This window comes from Fundulus heteroclitus, chromosome 8 (assembly GCF_011125445.2).
Source record: "Fundulus heteroclitus isolate FHET01 chromosome 8, MU-UCD_Fhet_4.1, whole genome shotgun sequence".
NCBI lineage: Eukaryota > Metazoa > Chordata > Actinopteri > Cyprinodontiformes > Fundulidae > Fundulus > Fundulus heteroclitus.
Genome location: NC_046368.1, coordinates 26372932 through 26388475, shown reverse-complemented (window position 1 = coordinate 26388475; position 15544 = coordinate 26372932). Strand labels below are relative to the sequence as shown.

At 38.3% G+C, this 15544-nt stretch overlaps 1 protein-coding gene across 16 annotated transcripts in view; it reads right to left on the bottom strand.

Moving 5' to 3' along the window:
- Positions 1–15544, bottom strand: part of mast4 (microtubule associated serine/threonine kinase family member 4) — a 120757-nt gene that overhangs the window by 18851 nt on the left and 86362 nt on the right. For 10 of the 16 annotated variants that reach the window (XM_036140465.1, XM_036140462.1, XM_036140464.1 and 7 more), the window contains 14 exons: positions 10744–10813; positions 10587–10607; positions 10064–10142; positions 6805–6959; positions 6633–6708; positions 6338–6547; positions 5992–6093; positions 4287–4419; positions 3294–3355; positions 3118–3209; positions 2766–2974; positions 2531–2669; positions 1522–1654; positions 1262–1427 (listed from right to left, as the gene is read on the bottom strand). In XM_036140465.1, coding sequence (XP_035996358.1) covers positions 1262–1427; positions 1522–1654; positions 2531–2669; positions 2766–2974; positions 3118–3209; positions 3294–3355; positions 4287–4419; positions 5992–6093; positions 6338–6547; positions 6633–6708; positions 6805–6959; positions 10064–10142; positions 10587–10607; positions 10744–10813 — 1647 coding nt within the window. The remainder of the gene's footprint in view (positions 1–1261; positions 1428–1521; positions 1655–2530; positions 2670–2765; positions 2975–3117; positions 3210–3293; positions 3356–4286; positions 4420–5991; positions 6094–6337; positions 6548–6632; positions 6709–6804; positions 6960–10063; positions 10143–10586; positions 10608–10743; positions 10814–15544) is intronic. The other 6 variants (XM_021309069.2, XM_012849719.3, XM_012849722.3 and 3 more) reach the window with 3 other exon arrangements.

Below are 15544 nucleotides of genomic sequence, written 5' to 3'. Positions count from 1 at the left end.
CATGAGTGCAGACTAAAAGTTAGTTACCTTTAGTATCCGTGAGGTTTTATAATTAAGTAATTGAAAAATGTAAACGTTCTTAAAAGGCCATTTCAAATAAAATCTTTTTTTATAATGCACTCAGACATGTTTAAAATTTGTTAGGGCTCCAAGTGCATAGGAGAGAGTAAAGCAGATAAAAACGAGGCTGGGTTGTAGCAAAGTTGTCGTTTTCGTCATGGAACATGATGGAAATGTTTTCTGCCTTTTGGAAAGCAGAGAATACACGAGACCACAGTTTTAGTAATGCTGAAGATGCTAGTCAACAACATAACCTGATAAACACTCCATAAACATGTTGCCTTTTACAATATTTTTGAAACCTTTTTGTAGTTTAGGTTTTCTGTCAAAAAATGTTGTGATGTCACTTCTCCACTTAATATAAGTAAGTAATGCTAAAGGCAAAAATTAAAAAATGTATTGCTGTTCTTAAATTTTCTTACAGACTGATAAATTTTTTCTCAAGAAATTGGAATCAATAAAAAAATCTGTATTTACAGAGACAGAATATAATAAATAGGCTACAAAATGCTGATTAGTGCATCTCTAAGGTCATTGCATAGATTATACCAAAACTCCATTCATCAGATTATTTGTTGGACTATTAGGAGAGCATTTAGAAAATAAAATCAACATGGATGTGAAGCTCTTGACACCGACAAGGACAATTGCTTTATATTCTGCCTTCTCTTATTTATAACAGTCCAACATGGAAAATTGTTTCGTCAACAATCCAATATAATGGAAGCTAAAATTAGCGTAAAAATTAAAAATTTTCAGCTGTAGCTCATTACTTGACAGTCTTATCAGGGATAAGACTGTTTATGGGAATAATCACATTTAATGAGCTTTGTGTATTTCATGAAATAGTGTCTCAACTTTTGATCCCAAACCCTGCACCAAATCTCTTGTCCAGGCTTTTATCCTGAAACTTTTAGATGCATCCCTGCTTCAACACACCTGAATTCTCTCATCAGCAATGAGACATTCAGCTCTGCAGACTCCTGCCACCGAGCCACTCACACACTTCAGGAGTTGTGGAGAAGGGATACATCTAAAAGTTGCAGGTTCGTAGCTCTCAATGCCTTGATATGGGCACAACTGATCTATCACCAATCAATGTAAGCACTGACTAATTGCAATTAGAGAACTAATTATTTAGTTCCATAGAGTTTAGTATGAATCAGAATATTAGCAGAAAAAAACCTTTGGTAATACTGACCGCTTATGACCTGTCCAAATAGCTCCTCTGGCGTGTCTCCAAAAAAAGGCACACAGCCCACAAGGAACTCATAGAGGATGATGCCCATAGCCCACCAGTCAACGGGCTTCCCATAGCCTTGTCTCAGGATCACCTCTGGGGCAATGTACTCCGGGGTTCCACATACCTACAATGAACAGAAAGCATAAAGAAATCCATATATTGATGAGTGGAAGAGTATGAGGTCAAACCGGGCATGAATAGAGTTAGGAGACATTCACCTGCTTATCTGAGAACTCCCTGGCATCTTTCTCTATGTGTCCCTCATACAGGTTAGTGGTCATGTTCATCAGACCAACTTTAGAGAGACCAAAGTCAGTCAGTTTGATGTGCCCCATGGAGGTCACCAGCAGACTGTCAGAAAGGAAGGACAGATTGAAAAAAAAAAAAAAAAATAAAACCTTCAAAATTGATGACTGTCACTATATGTAAGCGTTATAATCAGAACATTTCTATGTATTATATTACTAATTAAACCAATACAAAAACAAGGGCTTGCAGATTATCCATACCTCTTGAATTTTTTTCAGTTTTAGTAATGATATAACCAAAAATGTTAATGCACTTATTTGGGATTTTATTGCATATATTAACACAAAGTTGGACCGTTTTCTGCAGCTGGGACTAGACAGCTGGTCAGATATAATGGGGAGATGGATGGAGACATAATTAGGTCAATGCTGGAAGAAATGCTGTTCAAGGATAAAAAAAAAAAGTCTGGCATCCAGTGTGGGGGTTCACCTTCCAGCAGGACAATGATCTTAAACATTTAGATCAAAGCATACTCATGTGGTAAAATGGCCCAGTTAAATTCCAGACCTAAATCCAGCTGACATTCTGTGATTTGACTTGAAAATCGATGTTCACACAAACTCTCCACACATACTTAAAGAGCTTAAGCCATTTTGCAAAGAATGGTCTTATATTTCAGTTTCCAGATGTGCAAAATTGGTAGAAACATACTTTAGCACTGTAGTCATAGCTGTAGCTGCAGAGAAAGGAGGTTCTACCAATTATTGACTCAGAGCAGCTCAATACAAATGCACATCATACATTTTCCTCCAATTTATGCTGGTCTATCACATGAAATCCAAATTAAGTAGACTGACGTTTATGGTTGTAATGTGACAATAGTTGAAAAAATTCAAGAGGAATGAATACTTTAGCAATTCCCAGTCGATTCAGTTTACTAATAATTAGCAACTATTTGCCTGATTGCAAAGTTCTTACTTGTCAGGCTTGAGATCCCTGTGGACAATGCCGTAGTTATGAAGATACTCCAGCGCCAGAACGGTTTCTGCAAAATACATTCTGGCCATATCCACAGGCAAGGGACCCATGTTTTTCAAAAGGGTGGCACAGTCTCCGCCTGAGGAGAAAATACAAAAATCAGTGAAAATAAACATACTGTGGAAGGAAAACAGGAAGCTTTGTTCTCAGCACACTGCCTTCGGTTGCAGCTGACCTTCGACATACTCCATCACCATGCACAGGTGCCGGCGCGTCTCAAAGGAGCAGTACATGGACACAACAAAGGGGTTCTCAGCAAAGGTGAGGATGTCTCTCTCCACAAAGGCCTGCTGTATCTGATTCCTCAACATCAGATTCTGCTTGTTGATCTTTTTCATGGCGAACCTCTGCTTAGTTTCCTTGTGCCGAACTAAATAAACGGCTCTGTGGAGTAAACAGTGCAACAGTCAGCTGGCGAATAAGCTTTGGAGGCCGGACAAAATGGTTTATTTTCAGAAATGTGACAAAAATGTTTTATTTTCCTGCAGTCTGTTAGTTCTTAAGACAGCGAGGTCACGCTTCCTTACCCATAGGCACCGTTGCTGATGAGTTTCATCATCTCAAAGTCCAGTTCGCAGGGTTTCCTCCGGGACCGCAAGACTGTGCTGAGACTCTGAGACTGATGGGACAAAGGTAAAATATTAAAGAAATCTGCACTAAACATGATATAAATAAATACGGTATTCAACTTCTAAGAACTTACAGACTCATCTGTTTCTGGAGTTTCTGCAATGCCGCTGTCACTACTGGTCAGATGTGAAATTTCTATGAAAGATTAAAAAAAACCAAAGAAAACAATAAAATGGCTTAATTCAGTCCGCTATTTAACGTTTATAAAACACACGCCATTTCAAGCGAGGCCCACAAACATGTCTGCATAGCAGTTCTGCATTTAATGCAACTTGAATGCTAAGAAATCAGCACATTTAAAAGACTTAAGACTTAATTCACTAATTAGCTCTGAGCTGCTGACTCCAAGATATCCTGAATTTAGAATAAATGGAGTGGAAATCAAATCTGGCAACACAAACATGTCTAACAGCCATTTTGAAAATCCCCACTCTGGAACAAATGCTCATTAGAAACCATCTAGCGAGTTTACATTTTTGTTTTGCGCGCAACAACGTGAACTACGACGCATACTCAGCAGACAGCCTGTAAACACACTGCTATTTAACATCTGTCCCTCCACAGAGTTTGCTTTAAGCACCTGAGATGGTGCTTAAAGCAAACTCAGGAAATACCCAGGGGTAGAGTACATGGAGCCTCGCTGGTGCGCCAGCTTGTGTCGATCTGTTTCGGGTCTGTGGGGAGGCCATTCTTTTCTAATTAGTCATAATGAATGTTGTTGGTTACTGAATTTGCAGAAACAGAGGGCCATTAGCTAAATGGCCTGTTTGTTTTTTGGGTTACTTCAAGACTAAATTCCACTGTTCATTCATATAGAGACTAAATGCAACAGGAACAACACTTGATTTTACTCTTACAGGATAAAGACTAAATGGATGCCTTAGCATAAACATCGACTTAACTGGATGTTATAAAGGATTACATATCCAGAAATGACACATATCCAAAAATGACAGGCTCAGTTGACCTTTTCAATTACTTATTAGAACAGCTAAATATCAATGAGACCATTCGTATCAGATTATATTAGTACTGATAATAATGAAACACTGGGATCTTCCTGTACCTTCTAGAGGATCTCGGGTGAGTCCCAGCTGGCTGATGATGTAACGAGGGATGTCCGATTTGATGCCCTGGCCTTCTTTAGCGTGTCCTTCAGCTGCCTCCAGAAGGTGGTAAAACTCCTCTGGGTCAAACTCCTGCAAACACAGTGACCCACTTTAGTATTCGGTATTAGACTTTTACAGTACATTGGGAAGCTGGAATGCTACGTTATGCAACTTTCTTATTTTGCCAATAATCTAAATATTTAACAATAATCACATTTTTTATTATTAATGAAAGCTTAACTAATGCATAAAGCTTCAAAGATGAGGCAACTAAAAATAAAATATACATCCGGTGTGAACATTAGGGGAAGTTAAAGGAGCATTGCGCAAGTTCAGAGGTTGATTTTTTTCTTACCCATACATGCTCTTATGGGCAAGAAACACTGATGTAATTTCAACTTGACGCCAGAGGGGGCACACTTCTGCAAATACTCTGGAACTTGCGCCATGTTCCTTTAAGAGTACAGTACATCCAATGAGCCAGTTATATTACAGATATACAGAGTGTAAACGAATGGCATATGATATATATATATATATATATATATATATATATATATATATATATATATATATATATATATATATATATATATATATATATATATATATATATATATATATATATATATATCACATGTCATTCGTTTACACTCTGTATATCTGTATCAGGCTAAAGTAAGCAATACTATGTTTTATTTCCAAATTAATGCATTAAAACTGTTTGATAAAAATGGCAAAGACAACAATTATCTTTGATAAAACATCAAAAAATGCCCTCCATAATTATTGCCACATTTGGTAAAGATAATATCAAAGGCTACATAAAATAAATGGTTATGGTGTCTTTATGATACCAGAATGACACTCTTTGGTGAATTTTTCTAACAAAGAGCTTTCTGCATTTATTTTTTAACCTGCCATATTATGCTCCTCACTGTGCATGAGGGTAAGATAGATTTGGGTCATGAGTTAGTCTTGTTTGTGCTCGTTACAGTTTTTGCAAATGTTTAGTATTGTTCTCGTTCAAAATAAGAGGTGGGTTCATCACTGGAAGAGCTTTTTTCCTCAGACTCAAGATCAACACACGCTTATTTCACTAAATTAGCATGTTGTTCCCAATCTGAAAATTGGCTATAGTAAATTAGCTTCTATGTCTTCACATTGGTTCCCCAAGAAACCAGGAAATCAGGACTTACCAATAAAAGGTTTCTGGACACATTGACCAAATAAAAAAAGTAAAATACACATTTCAAATTAGCTTTATTTATACAGAGTATAAAATGTTGTCTATACTGTGTGTCTCTGTGTTGCCCTGTGACTGACAACCTGTCAGTGCTCTACCCCGCCTCTCGCTCAACAACTGCTACAGACAGGCACCAGCCCCTGCAACTCAGCAAGGAAACGACAATCGATGGATGGATGGCAAATTGTTTTCTAATGTGAAATATTTTTCTCCACAGCAAAAAAAAATACACCTTTTAGCACGAGCTTAGGGTACAATACGGGTAGAATTCATTTTAAAGCTATTTACACAGCTTTTACAAGGGGGTGCTGTATACTGGTCCTACATTTTTATTGAAAAATAAACACAGCTTTTTTTAAATCGCAGAAAATATGTCAATGTACAGAGTGTATGTGGTTTAGAGATACAAGACGTACCAGGCACTCCAGCAGTCGAGCAGGGCGAGCTATCACAATCAGGATCTTCTTTGCCAGCTCTTTGATGAAGTCTACCTCCTCACTTTCTGACCTCTCTGTGGACTGCAGAGCAACCAACAGGACAAGAGATGAGACTTTTAATCAGAGACAATTTTATGAAAACAAAGAATACCCTATAGGGAATGGAGAAATTATTTTTGAGAATACATTTTGTCCTTTTTAGAAAATCATGATTTGATTCAAACATAACTCAGTTGTGAGTATAAAACAAGAACTTAGTCTGTAACGTGCAAAAGGCGAAATACATTTTCCTCCAAAAACTTTACATTTGCAGAGGTGCACTAACCTCTTGAACAAGTTTCTCTAGCTTGTCAGTGAGTTCGCAGAAGTAGCTGGAGGTAACGAGACCAAGCCGGCTCTTTTCCAGACAGTCCCGGGCTAGTTCAATTATCTGGTGGTGGGCAAAGCCAAGCACGCCATCTGCCAGGGGGAGGACGCTCTCCGGAGAGTTGCTGCGGATGATTTCCTGAATCTTCTCCTCCATCTGAGCGGTGGCCTGCAGTGAGGAGGGGTAGAGCGTTTTTGTGGCGATGCAGGAGATTTTTAATCCTTCTAAACATCGTTTTTTAGAAGGCCCTTACCTTGGGAAACCGCTCCTTGTAGACATGATTCATCATGATGATCTCGTGGTCATAACAGGATGGAGACCTTCCAGGGCTGAAAACCCATCACATTGTGATATTAAGCGTCTTTTCATGCAGTGCCAAGAATAGTAGGTCTTTGTGAAATAAAGATAAAGAGGTTTTTTGATACCTGAGACTGCGTGAGCGGGGTCGCATGGTCGTCGTTCTGCAGCATTCATCCCCGGAGATGCTCTCAGTGCAGAAGTGCTTGGAGAGGAAGCACAGTTCATCAGGCGTAGGCTGGAAGGGCAGCTGGTGAAGCTTCTCCTGTGATGAACAGGATGACTGAAAATGAAACAAATATACATTCAACATGAAAAGGAAAAAAAAAAAAAGATGGTGTTTTTGTTTGTAAGAATAAATACTGTGCCACTATTTTGCCTGTTTTTGACTCGTTTGTCATTTTTTAGGGAATATCAATACCTCGCCATGGTTTGTATGGTAAACAGGGCTGCTTGTGTGGGGGGATTAAGTGATTGATCTTTGAAACAAAACTTCATTTTTAAACCAATGTTTCTGTTCAGCTCTGTTTACTTTGCTCCGTTTACTTTAAATAATAATAAAGTCACTTGATTTATTGACAATTATTGTCAGTATTACAGTTCTTTTTGAAATACAATTTTAAAAGAATTTCAATTTTGATACTGTTATTAATGTAGCCTTCATAAAGTAGAAAATCATCTAAATAAATAAAGTGTTCCCAATGTTCTACTCATTTTGTATAAAGAACTATTACGAAAACAGAGTGTATAATTTTTTTAAATGAAGTGTATATAAATACAAGTTTATTTACAAAAAGATTGAATGCCCTTTTCATTTGCTTCACAATATACATTTTTACATAATGTTTGGCCTTTTTTTTACTATATTTGATGTATATATTTAAAAAAAATTATAAATATTATTATTATACAATTATAAAAAATATAATTATATAATTAAAAAAATAGTTGACGTTGCAGCTTCGTATAGAAAATAGTAGCCTGCTATGTTTCCTTTCTTAACATGTTGACAGCTACAGGCTGACTTGTCCACTCAATTTGGGGTTTTACATTAATAAAGCTGACATTGCAAATCAATGTATTAATTATTAATGCAATGTTTGACATTCCAGCTTGTTTCCATTTTATCTAATGTAAGGCATAGTTTAGTGGTGCCTCCTTGTTTTATTGCTTGAAATTAATCGATGTGTATTTAAAGTAGATTACATTAACTGTTAATATTTTATTTTATTAATTAGAGAAAAATATTTAGTCTTCAGGCACTGTTTATTCTTACCTGGAAAAAAAAAAAGATCCGTCTAATATGGAAACAGAACCAACATTTATCCAATTAACCCAACTGATATATAAAGCAGGAATGGATGAAAACAGAAACGTAAATGAACTATCTTGAAGAAAAATAAAAACGTGTTTCCTTAGAAAATTCAATTATGATGCCCTTAGAAGTCAAATAAGTAGTAAGTTGAGTCTGCCTTTGTCAGTGAATTTCCAAATAACTGCAGCAGTTCTGTGAAGGTCAGCGGTTTGTCAGAAAGCAATAATGATTAACATAAAGTAGACTCATCAGGGAGAAACTTGTGGAGATGTTTAAAGCAGGGTTTAAAGTTTAAAGCAGGGCACAGTTAAATCCATCAAAAAATGGAAAGTGTATGGAAATGAAAATCTACCAAGAGAAAACCGCACCTAAACTAAAACCTGCAATAGAAAATCTGTTATATGCTGCTGTAGTTTTGACACTGAGGTAGAGCTTTAGCAACCTTTACTATACAGCCACCATTCTGGGCGCCTGCTTATGTTAGAATATGGGAGAGCAAATTGCATAACCTGTCAAATCTTTGTCAAAGTTTGTTATATGGTGACTATTAAGCCAGTTCAATGAGATAAAAGGTAAGATTATTGTTCCAAAACAGTCCCTTAGATGCTTTTTCTATGAGCTGTGGTGAGTAGCAGACATCTGTATGAGTTCACATGTTGCTGCTGCAGGTAGCTCTGTTGTGGTTTAGCAACAGATCTGAGCTGCCTGCAGCATGTACCTGCAACACTACGACAAGTGTTTTTTTTCTGTATTTAATCTGATTTATGGTGAGGGGGAGGGGGAGAGATGCGGCATTGCTACCACACTTAACTTGGCTCAGTTTCTGTCTATTTTACCTTACCATCTGCATGGCTGTAAACTGTGGGACTAAAGAGATGAGCACAAATGAATAGACAGCTTTCCTGAAAGGCAGCATCACTAAGAGGCATCACACCATGAAGACTAAGGAGCTCTCCATATAACTCCAGAACAAAGTCGTGGAGAAGTAAAAGTCCAGACAGGGATACAAAAAAATAAAAAAATATCCAAATCTTTGATGTCCCCCTGGAGCACCATCAAACCCATCTTCTTCAAATGGAAAGCATATGGTACCACAACAAAGAGAAGGCCGCCTACCAAATTCACAGACCAGGCAAGGAGGGCATTAATCAGAGAGACAGCACAGAGACCAAAGGTAAGCCTGAAGGAGCTGCAGAGCTCCTCAGCAGAGACTGGAGGATCTCTCTACAGGACCAAAATAAGCCACACACTCCTAAAGTGTATGGCTCCTAAAGCTGGGCTTTATGGAAGAGTGGTGAGAAAAAAAAACATTACTCAGTGTTAAAAATAAAAAGGCAGGTTTCGAGTTTACCAAAAAAAAGCACATGGACAACTCCACAAATGCACGAAGGAAGGTGTTCTAGTCAGATGAGATAAAACTGAACTTTTACGGTCACCAAGGATAACGGCACGTCATCACCATGGATGAACATGGTGATGGCAGCATGATGCTGTGGGGTGTTCTTCAGCAGCAGGGACGAGGAAGAGATGAATGGTGCTAAATATAGGGATGTTCTTGAGCAAAACCTGCATCAGTCTGCTTATAATCTGAGCCTGAGACAGAGGTTACTCAAGTGGGGAAACATTTACATGTGCTGGAATGGTCTAGTCAAAGTCCACACCTTAATCTAACTGAGAATCTGTGTTCAGACTTGAAGATTGCTGTTCACAACCAAAAAACATAAAGGAGCTAGAGCAGTTTTGCTTTGGGGAATGTGCAAAAGTACCCAGCTGCAAGATGTGATGAGCTCATAGAAACTGATCCAAAGCCACTTGCAGATGGAACTGCATCAAAAGGTGGCTCTGCAAAGTACTGACTTTAAGTAGGGCGAACAGTTGTGCACTGAATAGAAATAGTTCTCTATTAGTTTGTCCTATTTGTTGTTTGCTTCACAATAAAATGTACACTATCGGGCAAAAGTGTTGACTCACTTTTGTCATTCAGTAGCTTTTCCTTGTTATTATGTATTATTAACAATGTATGGCAATGTATTCCATGTTGTGTCCAGCAGAGAGAGTGTCTGAGTGCTTACAGAGACTGTGGAGCTGGGTGTGTTGGTTCCATATCCAGAGGAGGGCAGGGAGGCCAGGGACCAGCGGCGTCCATCAGTCCTGTCACAAAACAGCAAAACAACAACAACATAAATGACTCAACTGCTAACACAAAGGCCTCTTTAAAATGTCTCAGGGTGAGAGGTTAACAGCTTTGAATGTATACAAACTCAACATGCTTAGCTTTAAACAAGACTCTCCCATGTTTGTAATCGAAACATGAGAAAACTTCTAAATCCTGAATGGTCAACACAGTTGGTGATGGATCGTGTGCCTCTATAGTACTGTTCTTAATGAAACCTATTAGTTAAATCAAAACATAATAAAAACTAAAAGTTCATAAATGTAGCACAAAACGTAGATGACTCAATGAATAGAACGGCAGTGTTAAAGTGAAAAACTTGTGAAGCAGGGAGTGAATCATGGAGGGAACTCCAGACAAATGTGGGATTAATGTGTTCTTATATTCTATTTAGGACAAGTGAAAGCCTAACTTGACGTTACCTGTCTGCTCTGTGGCAATGACTGTGGATTATAATAAAAAAAAAGTACAAAATTTCATGACTGATGGCATTTTGAAAAAGACTAATGTTTCTTGACTAAATGGCTACAACCCAGGGTTTATTTTTAAAATATATAATCATATCATGGGTCCTCTTACCTTCGTGCAAAAGAGAAGTGAGCAGAGGCACTGGGGGAGAAATTTCTTGGGCTGTCTTGTGGGCTTGTTCCTGCAAGAACAAAAACACAGAAAAGGAGATGAAACACATTTACAAAGAAACTATTTGCAGTCAGAAAACACAATCACTGGACTCAGATTCAGTTAGAAGTAAAACAGATCAATGTCACAAACCGCACAGCAAAAGTAAAGCAAGCAAAAATGTTATTTAATTTAAGTTAATTTAAGTTTCTAAACAAACAAAAACTCTAAGAAAATATGACGGATCTATTTTAGTGATTATCTGATCCAGATGATCTCAGCTGGACTAATTTGTGCCAAAAATATTAAAAAATTCCATGTTTTTGTAAATGTTTATTCATTTGGATGGCAAATAAAAAAATACCCAATGAAGTTTAAAGGCATATTGACATTTGCTTTTCAGTTCTTCCTTTTCACATTGAAATCATTCAGTTGTGGTCTATATAAAGAGAACCTGCAATGCTTTGGTCTGAACTCTTTGTTAATTCACCTCCACGTTCCCCCTTTCTACCCCTGTTCTGAGCTGCATTTGAGAGCAACTTGTTTTGGTACCGTCTCTTTAAATTTAAAGGAGGCACTTCACATCCCGCCCCCTTCAGGTCGCAGTGTGTGCCACTCCACCCCATTTGGCCATTTGTGTAATATGCAGGTGAATGGTATAATGAACAACCGGTGACTTATCCACTTGTAGCTTCACCATCCTTCAGCTTAGACTATAAAATCTCCGAGTATAAAAATTGCAGGGTTGTGAGACTGCTAAAGTGGAAGTCCACAACCTTGTTTAGGAGCTCCACAGCAAATACTGTGATGTAATTGTTCTAAAAATTTAATAGAAAACAGAGAAAACTTAACAGCTTGAAAAATATGACCTGAACAGAAAATAAATATCTATGCAGCTCCTGGACAAATTTTCTGCACTCCCAGAGACTCAAAGTACACAACAAAATCTAATTAGTGGCTAAAAAAGTGGATTTCGCATGATATCTCCCCTTTAAAACAAGGAGAATGCAAAGTTATAAGTTTAATTATTAAACGTTTTAATCATACTGTACCAGTAACCAACTACGACATTGATGTTTGAGAAATCAATACCAAGCATCTCTACCATAACACAGTTAATGTGCGCAGAACTAACTAAGCATTAATCACAGGGAGTAAAACAGTCTTAGATCTGAACTTCGAATAGTTTTTTTTAAAGACCTTAATACTGGGAGGACTAATGCAGAAATCAATCAGGTGTCGACCTGGAATCAAATGATTTTTAGCTTTACCAGCACTAACCAGTGAGGAAGCAGTAAGAAACTTAAATCAGTGCCCAACACTAAATGCAACCAGGTTACATAGACAAAAACACTCTCTGGTGTGAATCCTACTACTGACAGAAGATGATTCAAAATTCAGACGGATTTTCCAAAACATTTTGTGACATAACTATAGTTCATTCAGGATGGGAGGCATGGAGAATTTCAATAGATTGCAGGAAAGGGTGGAGACAGTAAAGCAAAGTTGCTCCTTTTCATCCTTTAGAGCTTTTAACTTCTGTCTGACTTGGGACATGCTAGATTTGGATAAGTTGACAGACTTTTAGAAATCTAGTTAATGTAGGTTCTCCAGGGAATACATGTGGAGTCTGCTGTTTAGTGATGCTAAACTGTACTAATCTCTAATATTGTATTTTTGCTTTACAATAATAAAACTGTGTTTTACAGAAACTGCTCTGCTATCTTGCAGTAATTTAAATTTATAAGAGTTAGAAACTTGGCTAAAGAGCAAGGAAGTGTATAACAATCACTGCTTGTTGTCCAAGTCCCGGTGGTCAACAAAAGCTCATCAACAGAAGGCCCATTGTTTTGCATATTTTCAGATTGCACAGGTACTTGGTTTGGGATAGTAAGTGCTCTCTATTCATGTGTCTTTTGTACTACTTTCCCCAAGCAATTAATAGAAGAATAATACACCATATCCATTCATCCAAGAGCAACGTTTTAGTGAAAACGTAATTGAATATATTTGATTCTTTATGAAAGCCCTAGGTAAACTAATACAATCGGTCAAAATAAGATAAAGTGAGCTTTGTTTTTAAATAAAATGCCTACAAAAACAAAACTGTGCTTGCTACAGCTTTAAATAAAACAGACACAACATCAGAAGTAGAAATGCAATGACATGGCAGAACTTGAAACCTGAATGTCAACATTAGGTAGTACAGAAGCGTAAGGAATTCAAATTTGTTAAAGTCAAACAATAGCATACAACCATTTTCAAGTAAAAGTGCCGTATTTTTAGTATAACACATTGGTGCGGTGGTACGCGGGAATGGTGGGGAGGGAGCTGTGGTCAGCTTGGTGAGGATGCACCCGCAAACTTGATGTGCCATATTGAATGATGGAGCATGAGCAGAGTTAAAAAAAAAAACTAAAAGTGCCTTATGCTGGTAGTTACAACACGGTTTGGTCTTTTGAGGTGGAGGATTTTTTCCCCACCCCATCACCTTAGGTTGAGGAAGGCTTTGTGGAGCCCAGTGGGGCTGAGAATTACCAGTTTGAGCTGCTGACTCAAGGCGTTGACTCAGTAAAGCCTGAAACCGGCTCTGCCAACGCAGTGGAGGACAGGATCGGTCTAGTTATATACTATATGTATTTCCTGCTTTGTAATCCAGGCGGGATCACTGGCAGCTTTGTGCATCATGATTCATTTGTAATGTGGACATGAAGCATGGTTGATCATCTATTTGCTCTGACTGCAGGAGGCAGGTTTCAATACGAGGGAAGGCAGAGAAGGAAGTTCACAGCAACCGCGGTGAAGTTCGTTCTAGGTTGGAGAGTGGACATTCACGCTACGCGGCGTCAGCGGCGTCTGCATCCTGTTCAGGTCGACACAGGGAGCCTGATCTGGAGCTGCCGCTCTCTGTCTGCTGGCTGGCTGTTAAAGCCGCGGAGTGCGAATATTCAATCCAACCCAAAACCAACTTCACCGCAGTCTCACACCAGCCCCTTCCCAGCTGCCTCAAAACACTAGTGGCAGAACAATTGGTTGCTTTCCCATAAATTCCCCAATAACACATAAAAAGGTTGGTAGATTTGTTTTTAGTCGCTTTGGCACACATCACCACACTGACAGCGCACCCAAGGAACACTAGGTTTAATCACACTCCACAGCGAACCCTGGCTTAGGCCAGGTCTGGTCCAGATGTGCATGTTGGGCAAGTCATGTGCAGAGCAGAGCATCTGTCCCCACTCCCACAGCTGCAGGATGGGTTCACATCGCATTAGAGTAAAGAAAAAATCTAAGGGCCTGACCGGAATCCGACCCGCACCAGACTGTCCTGCGTGACATCCGGGTCCGACTCGGCCTGAATATCGGTTCAGAATCAGGTCGTGCTTGGGAATAAAATCTATACTCTAGTCCAGGAACCGGTGCAGGTGACATGTCACAAGTAGGAATATTCTTGCGTAATTTCAGTGACAAACGTAGTGTGTGAGCTAATAACAGCTAGCGCATTATCTTATTTATACCAAGAGGCATATTATATATATATATATATATATATATATATATATATATATATATATATATATATATATATATATATATATATATATATATATATATATATATATATATATACACACACATGTATGTGTGAGTGCGTGTGTATGTGTGTGTGTGCCTAATTTCCAATTTTACCACATATTTCTACAAACAGTGGGATTGGCTAAAGTCTGTGTTCTCTGCCAAGGCTACTGCTCTTCATTTAGCAATGTGGGATTGTGCAGCAGCAAAAGTTTAATGTGCTTTAACAAAGATTAAATATCATTTTCCCCAGAAGCTTTCAGAAAATTTCTAAGTTAGAAGTTAAAGCGGACTGAATTCTGCCCTAAACCCCAAAATGTTTGCTATCCAAATCAGCACTAATGTACATAAATGCAGTTCTATGTACTAGAGTTTGTGCTTTAGTAGCCTTCACTACCCATTTAACTTTGGGAGGGACCACATAATTTAGAGACCAAAGGTAACAATGTCCTTTCCTGTTATGAAAAACAATAATCTCTTTTATCAGGATGAATATTAATTAACAATAACGGCACCTTGACGACAGCCACTTCAAAAGTCACTTCAAAAGGATCATACAATTCCCTCTGATCTATTGATTTCAGTAAATATATAGATTTTCAGGGAGGCATTCATGACTAACAAAGTTTTAACGCGGAGCTAACCCATTAATGATTATATGCCTCAACATGCATCTAGTTGAAAGGCAGCCATAAAAACTTGTTCTTCTTACCTTTGATATAAATATTACGCCTCAGCCACAGCGTTACGTCATCCCAAAGCTGAACACATTCGTTGGTAGAAGCACTGGAGCTTCCAGAGCCTGAATCCATGTTAAAATCTAGGCTGCTTCATCAGGTCAAAACACAGACTAAACACTCCAAGTTGTAGCAATGTGTTTGCTAAGCAATGGCAGGAAATAAAACGCCCTGTGGTAAATGAGGCCACCCTCCCTCTGGTCCCATGCATTTCCTCTCTGCAGGCCACCATTTCCTCACCCAAAACAATCACAGTCTTTTTAATTCGTTGTGCCGTTAAATTCTCAGCCACAGCACTGAACACTCAACAATACAAACAATGCTTACTTAAGCTTAATGCTCACACATTGATTTTGTGCCAAGCAGGTTTTCATCGTGTAAAAACCTGATAATACTAAGTGTGATTATTATATTTTTACAGTGTATTTTTCTGCTGGCAATTACGCAATAAG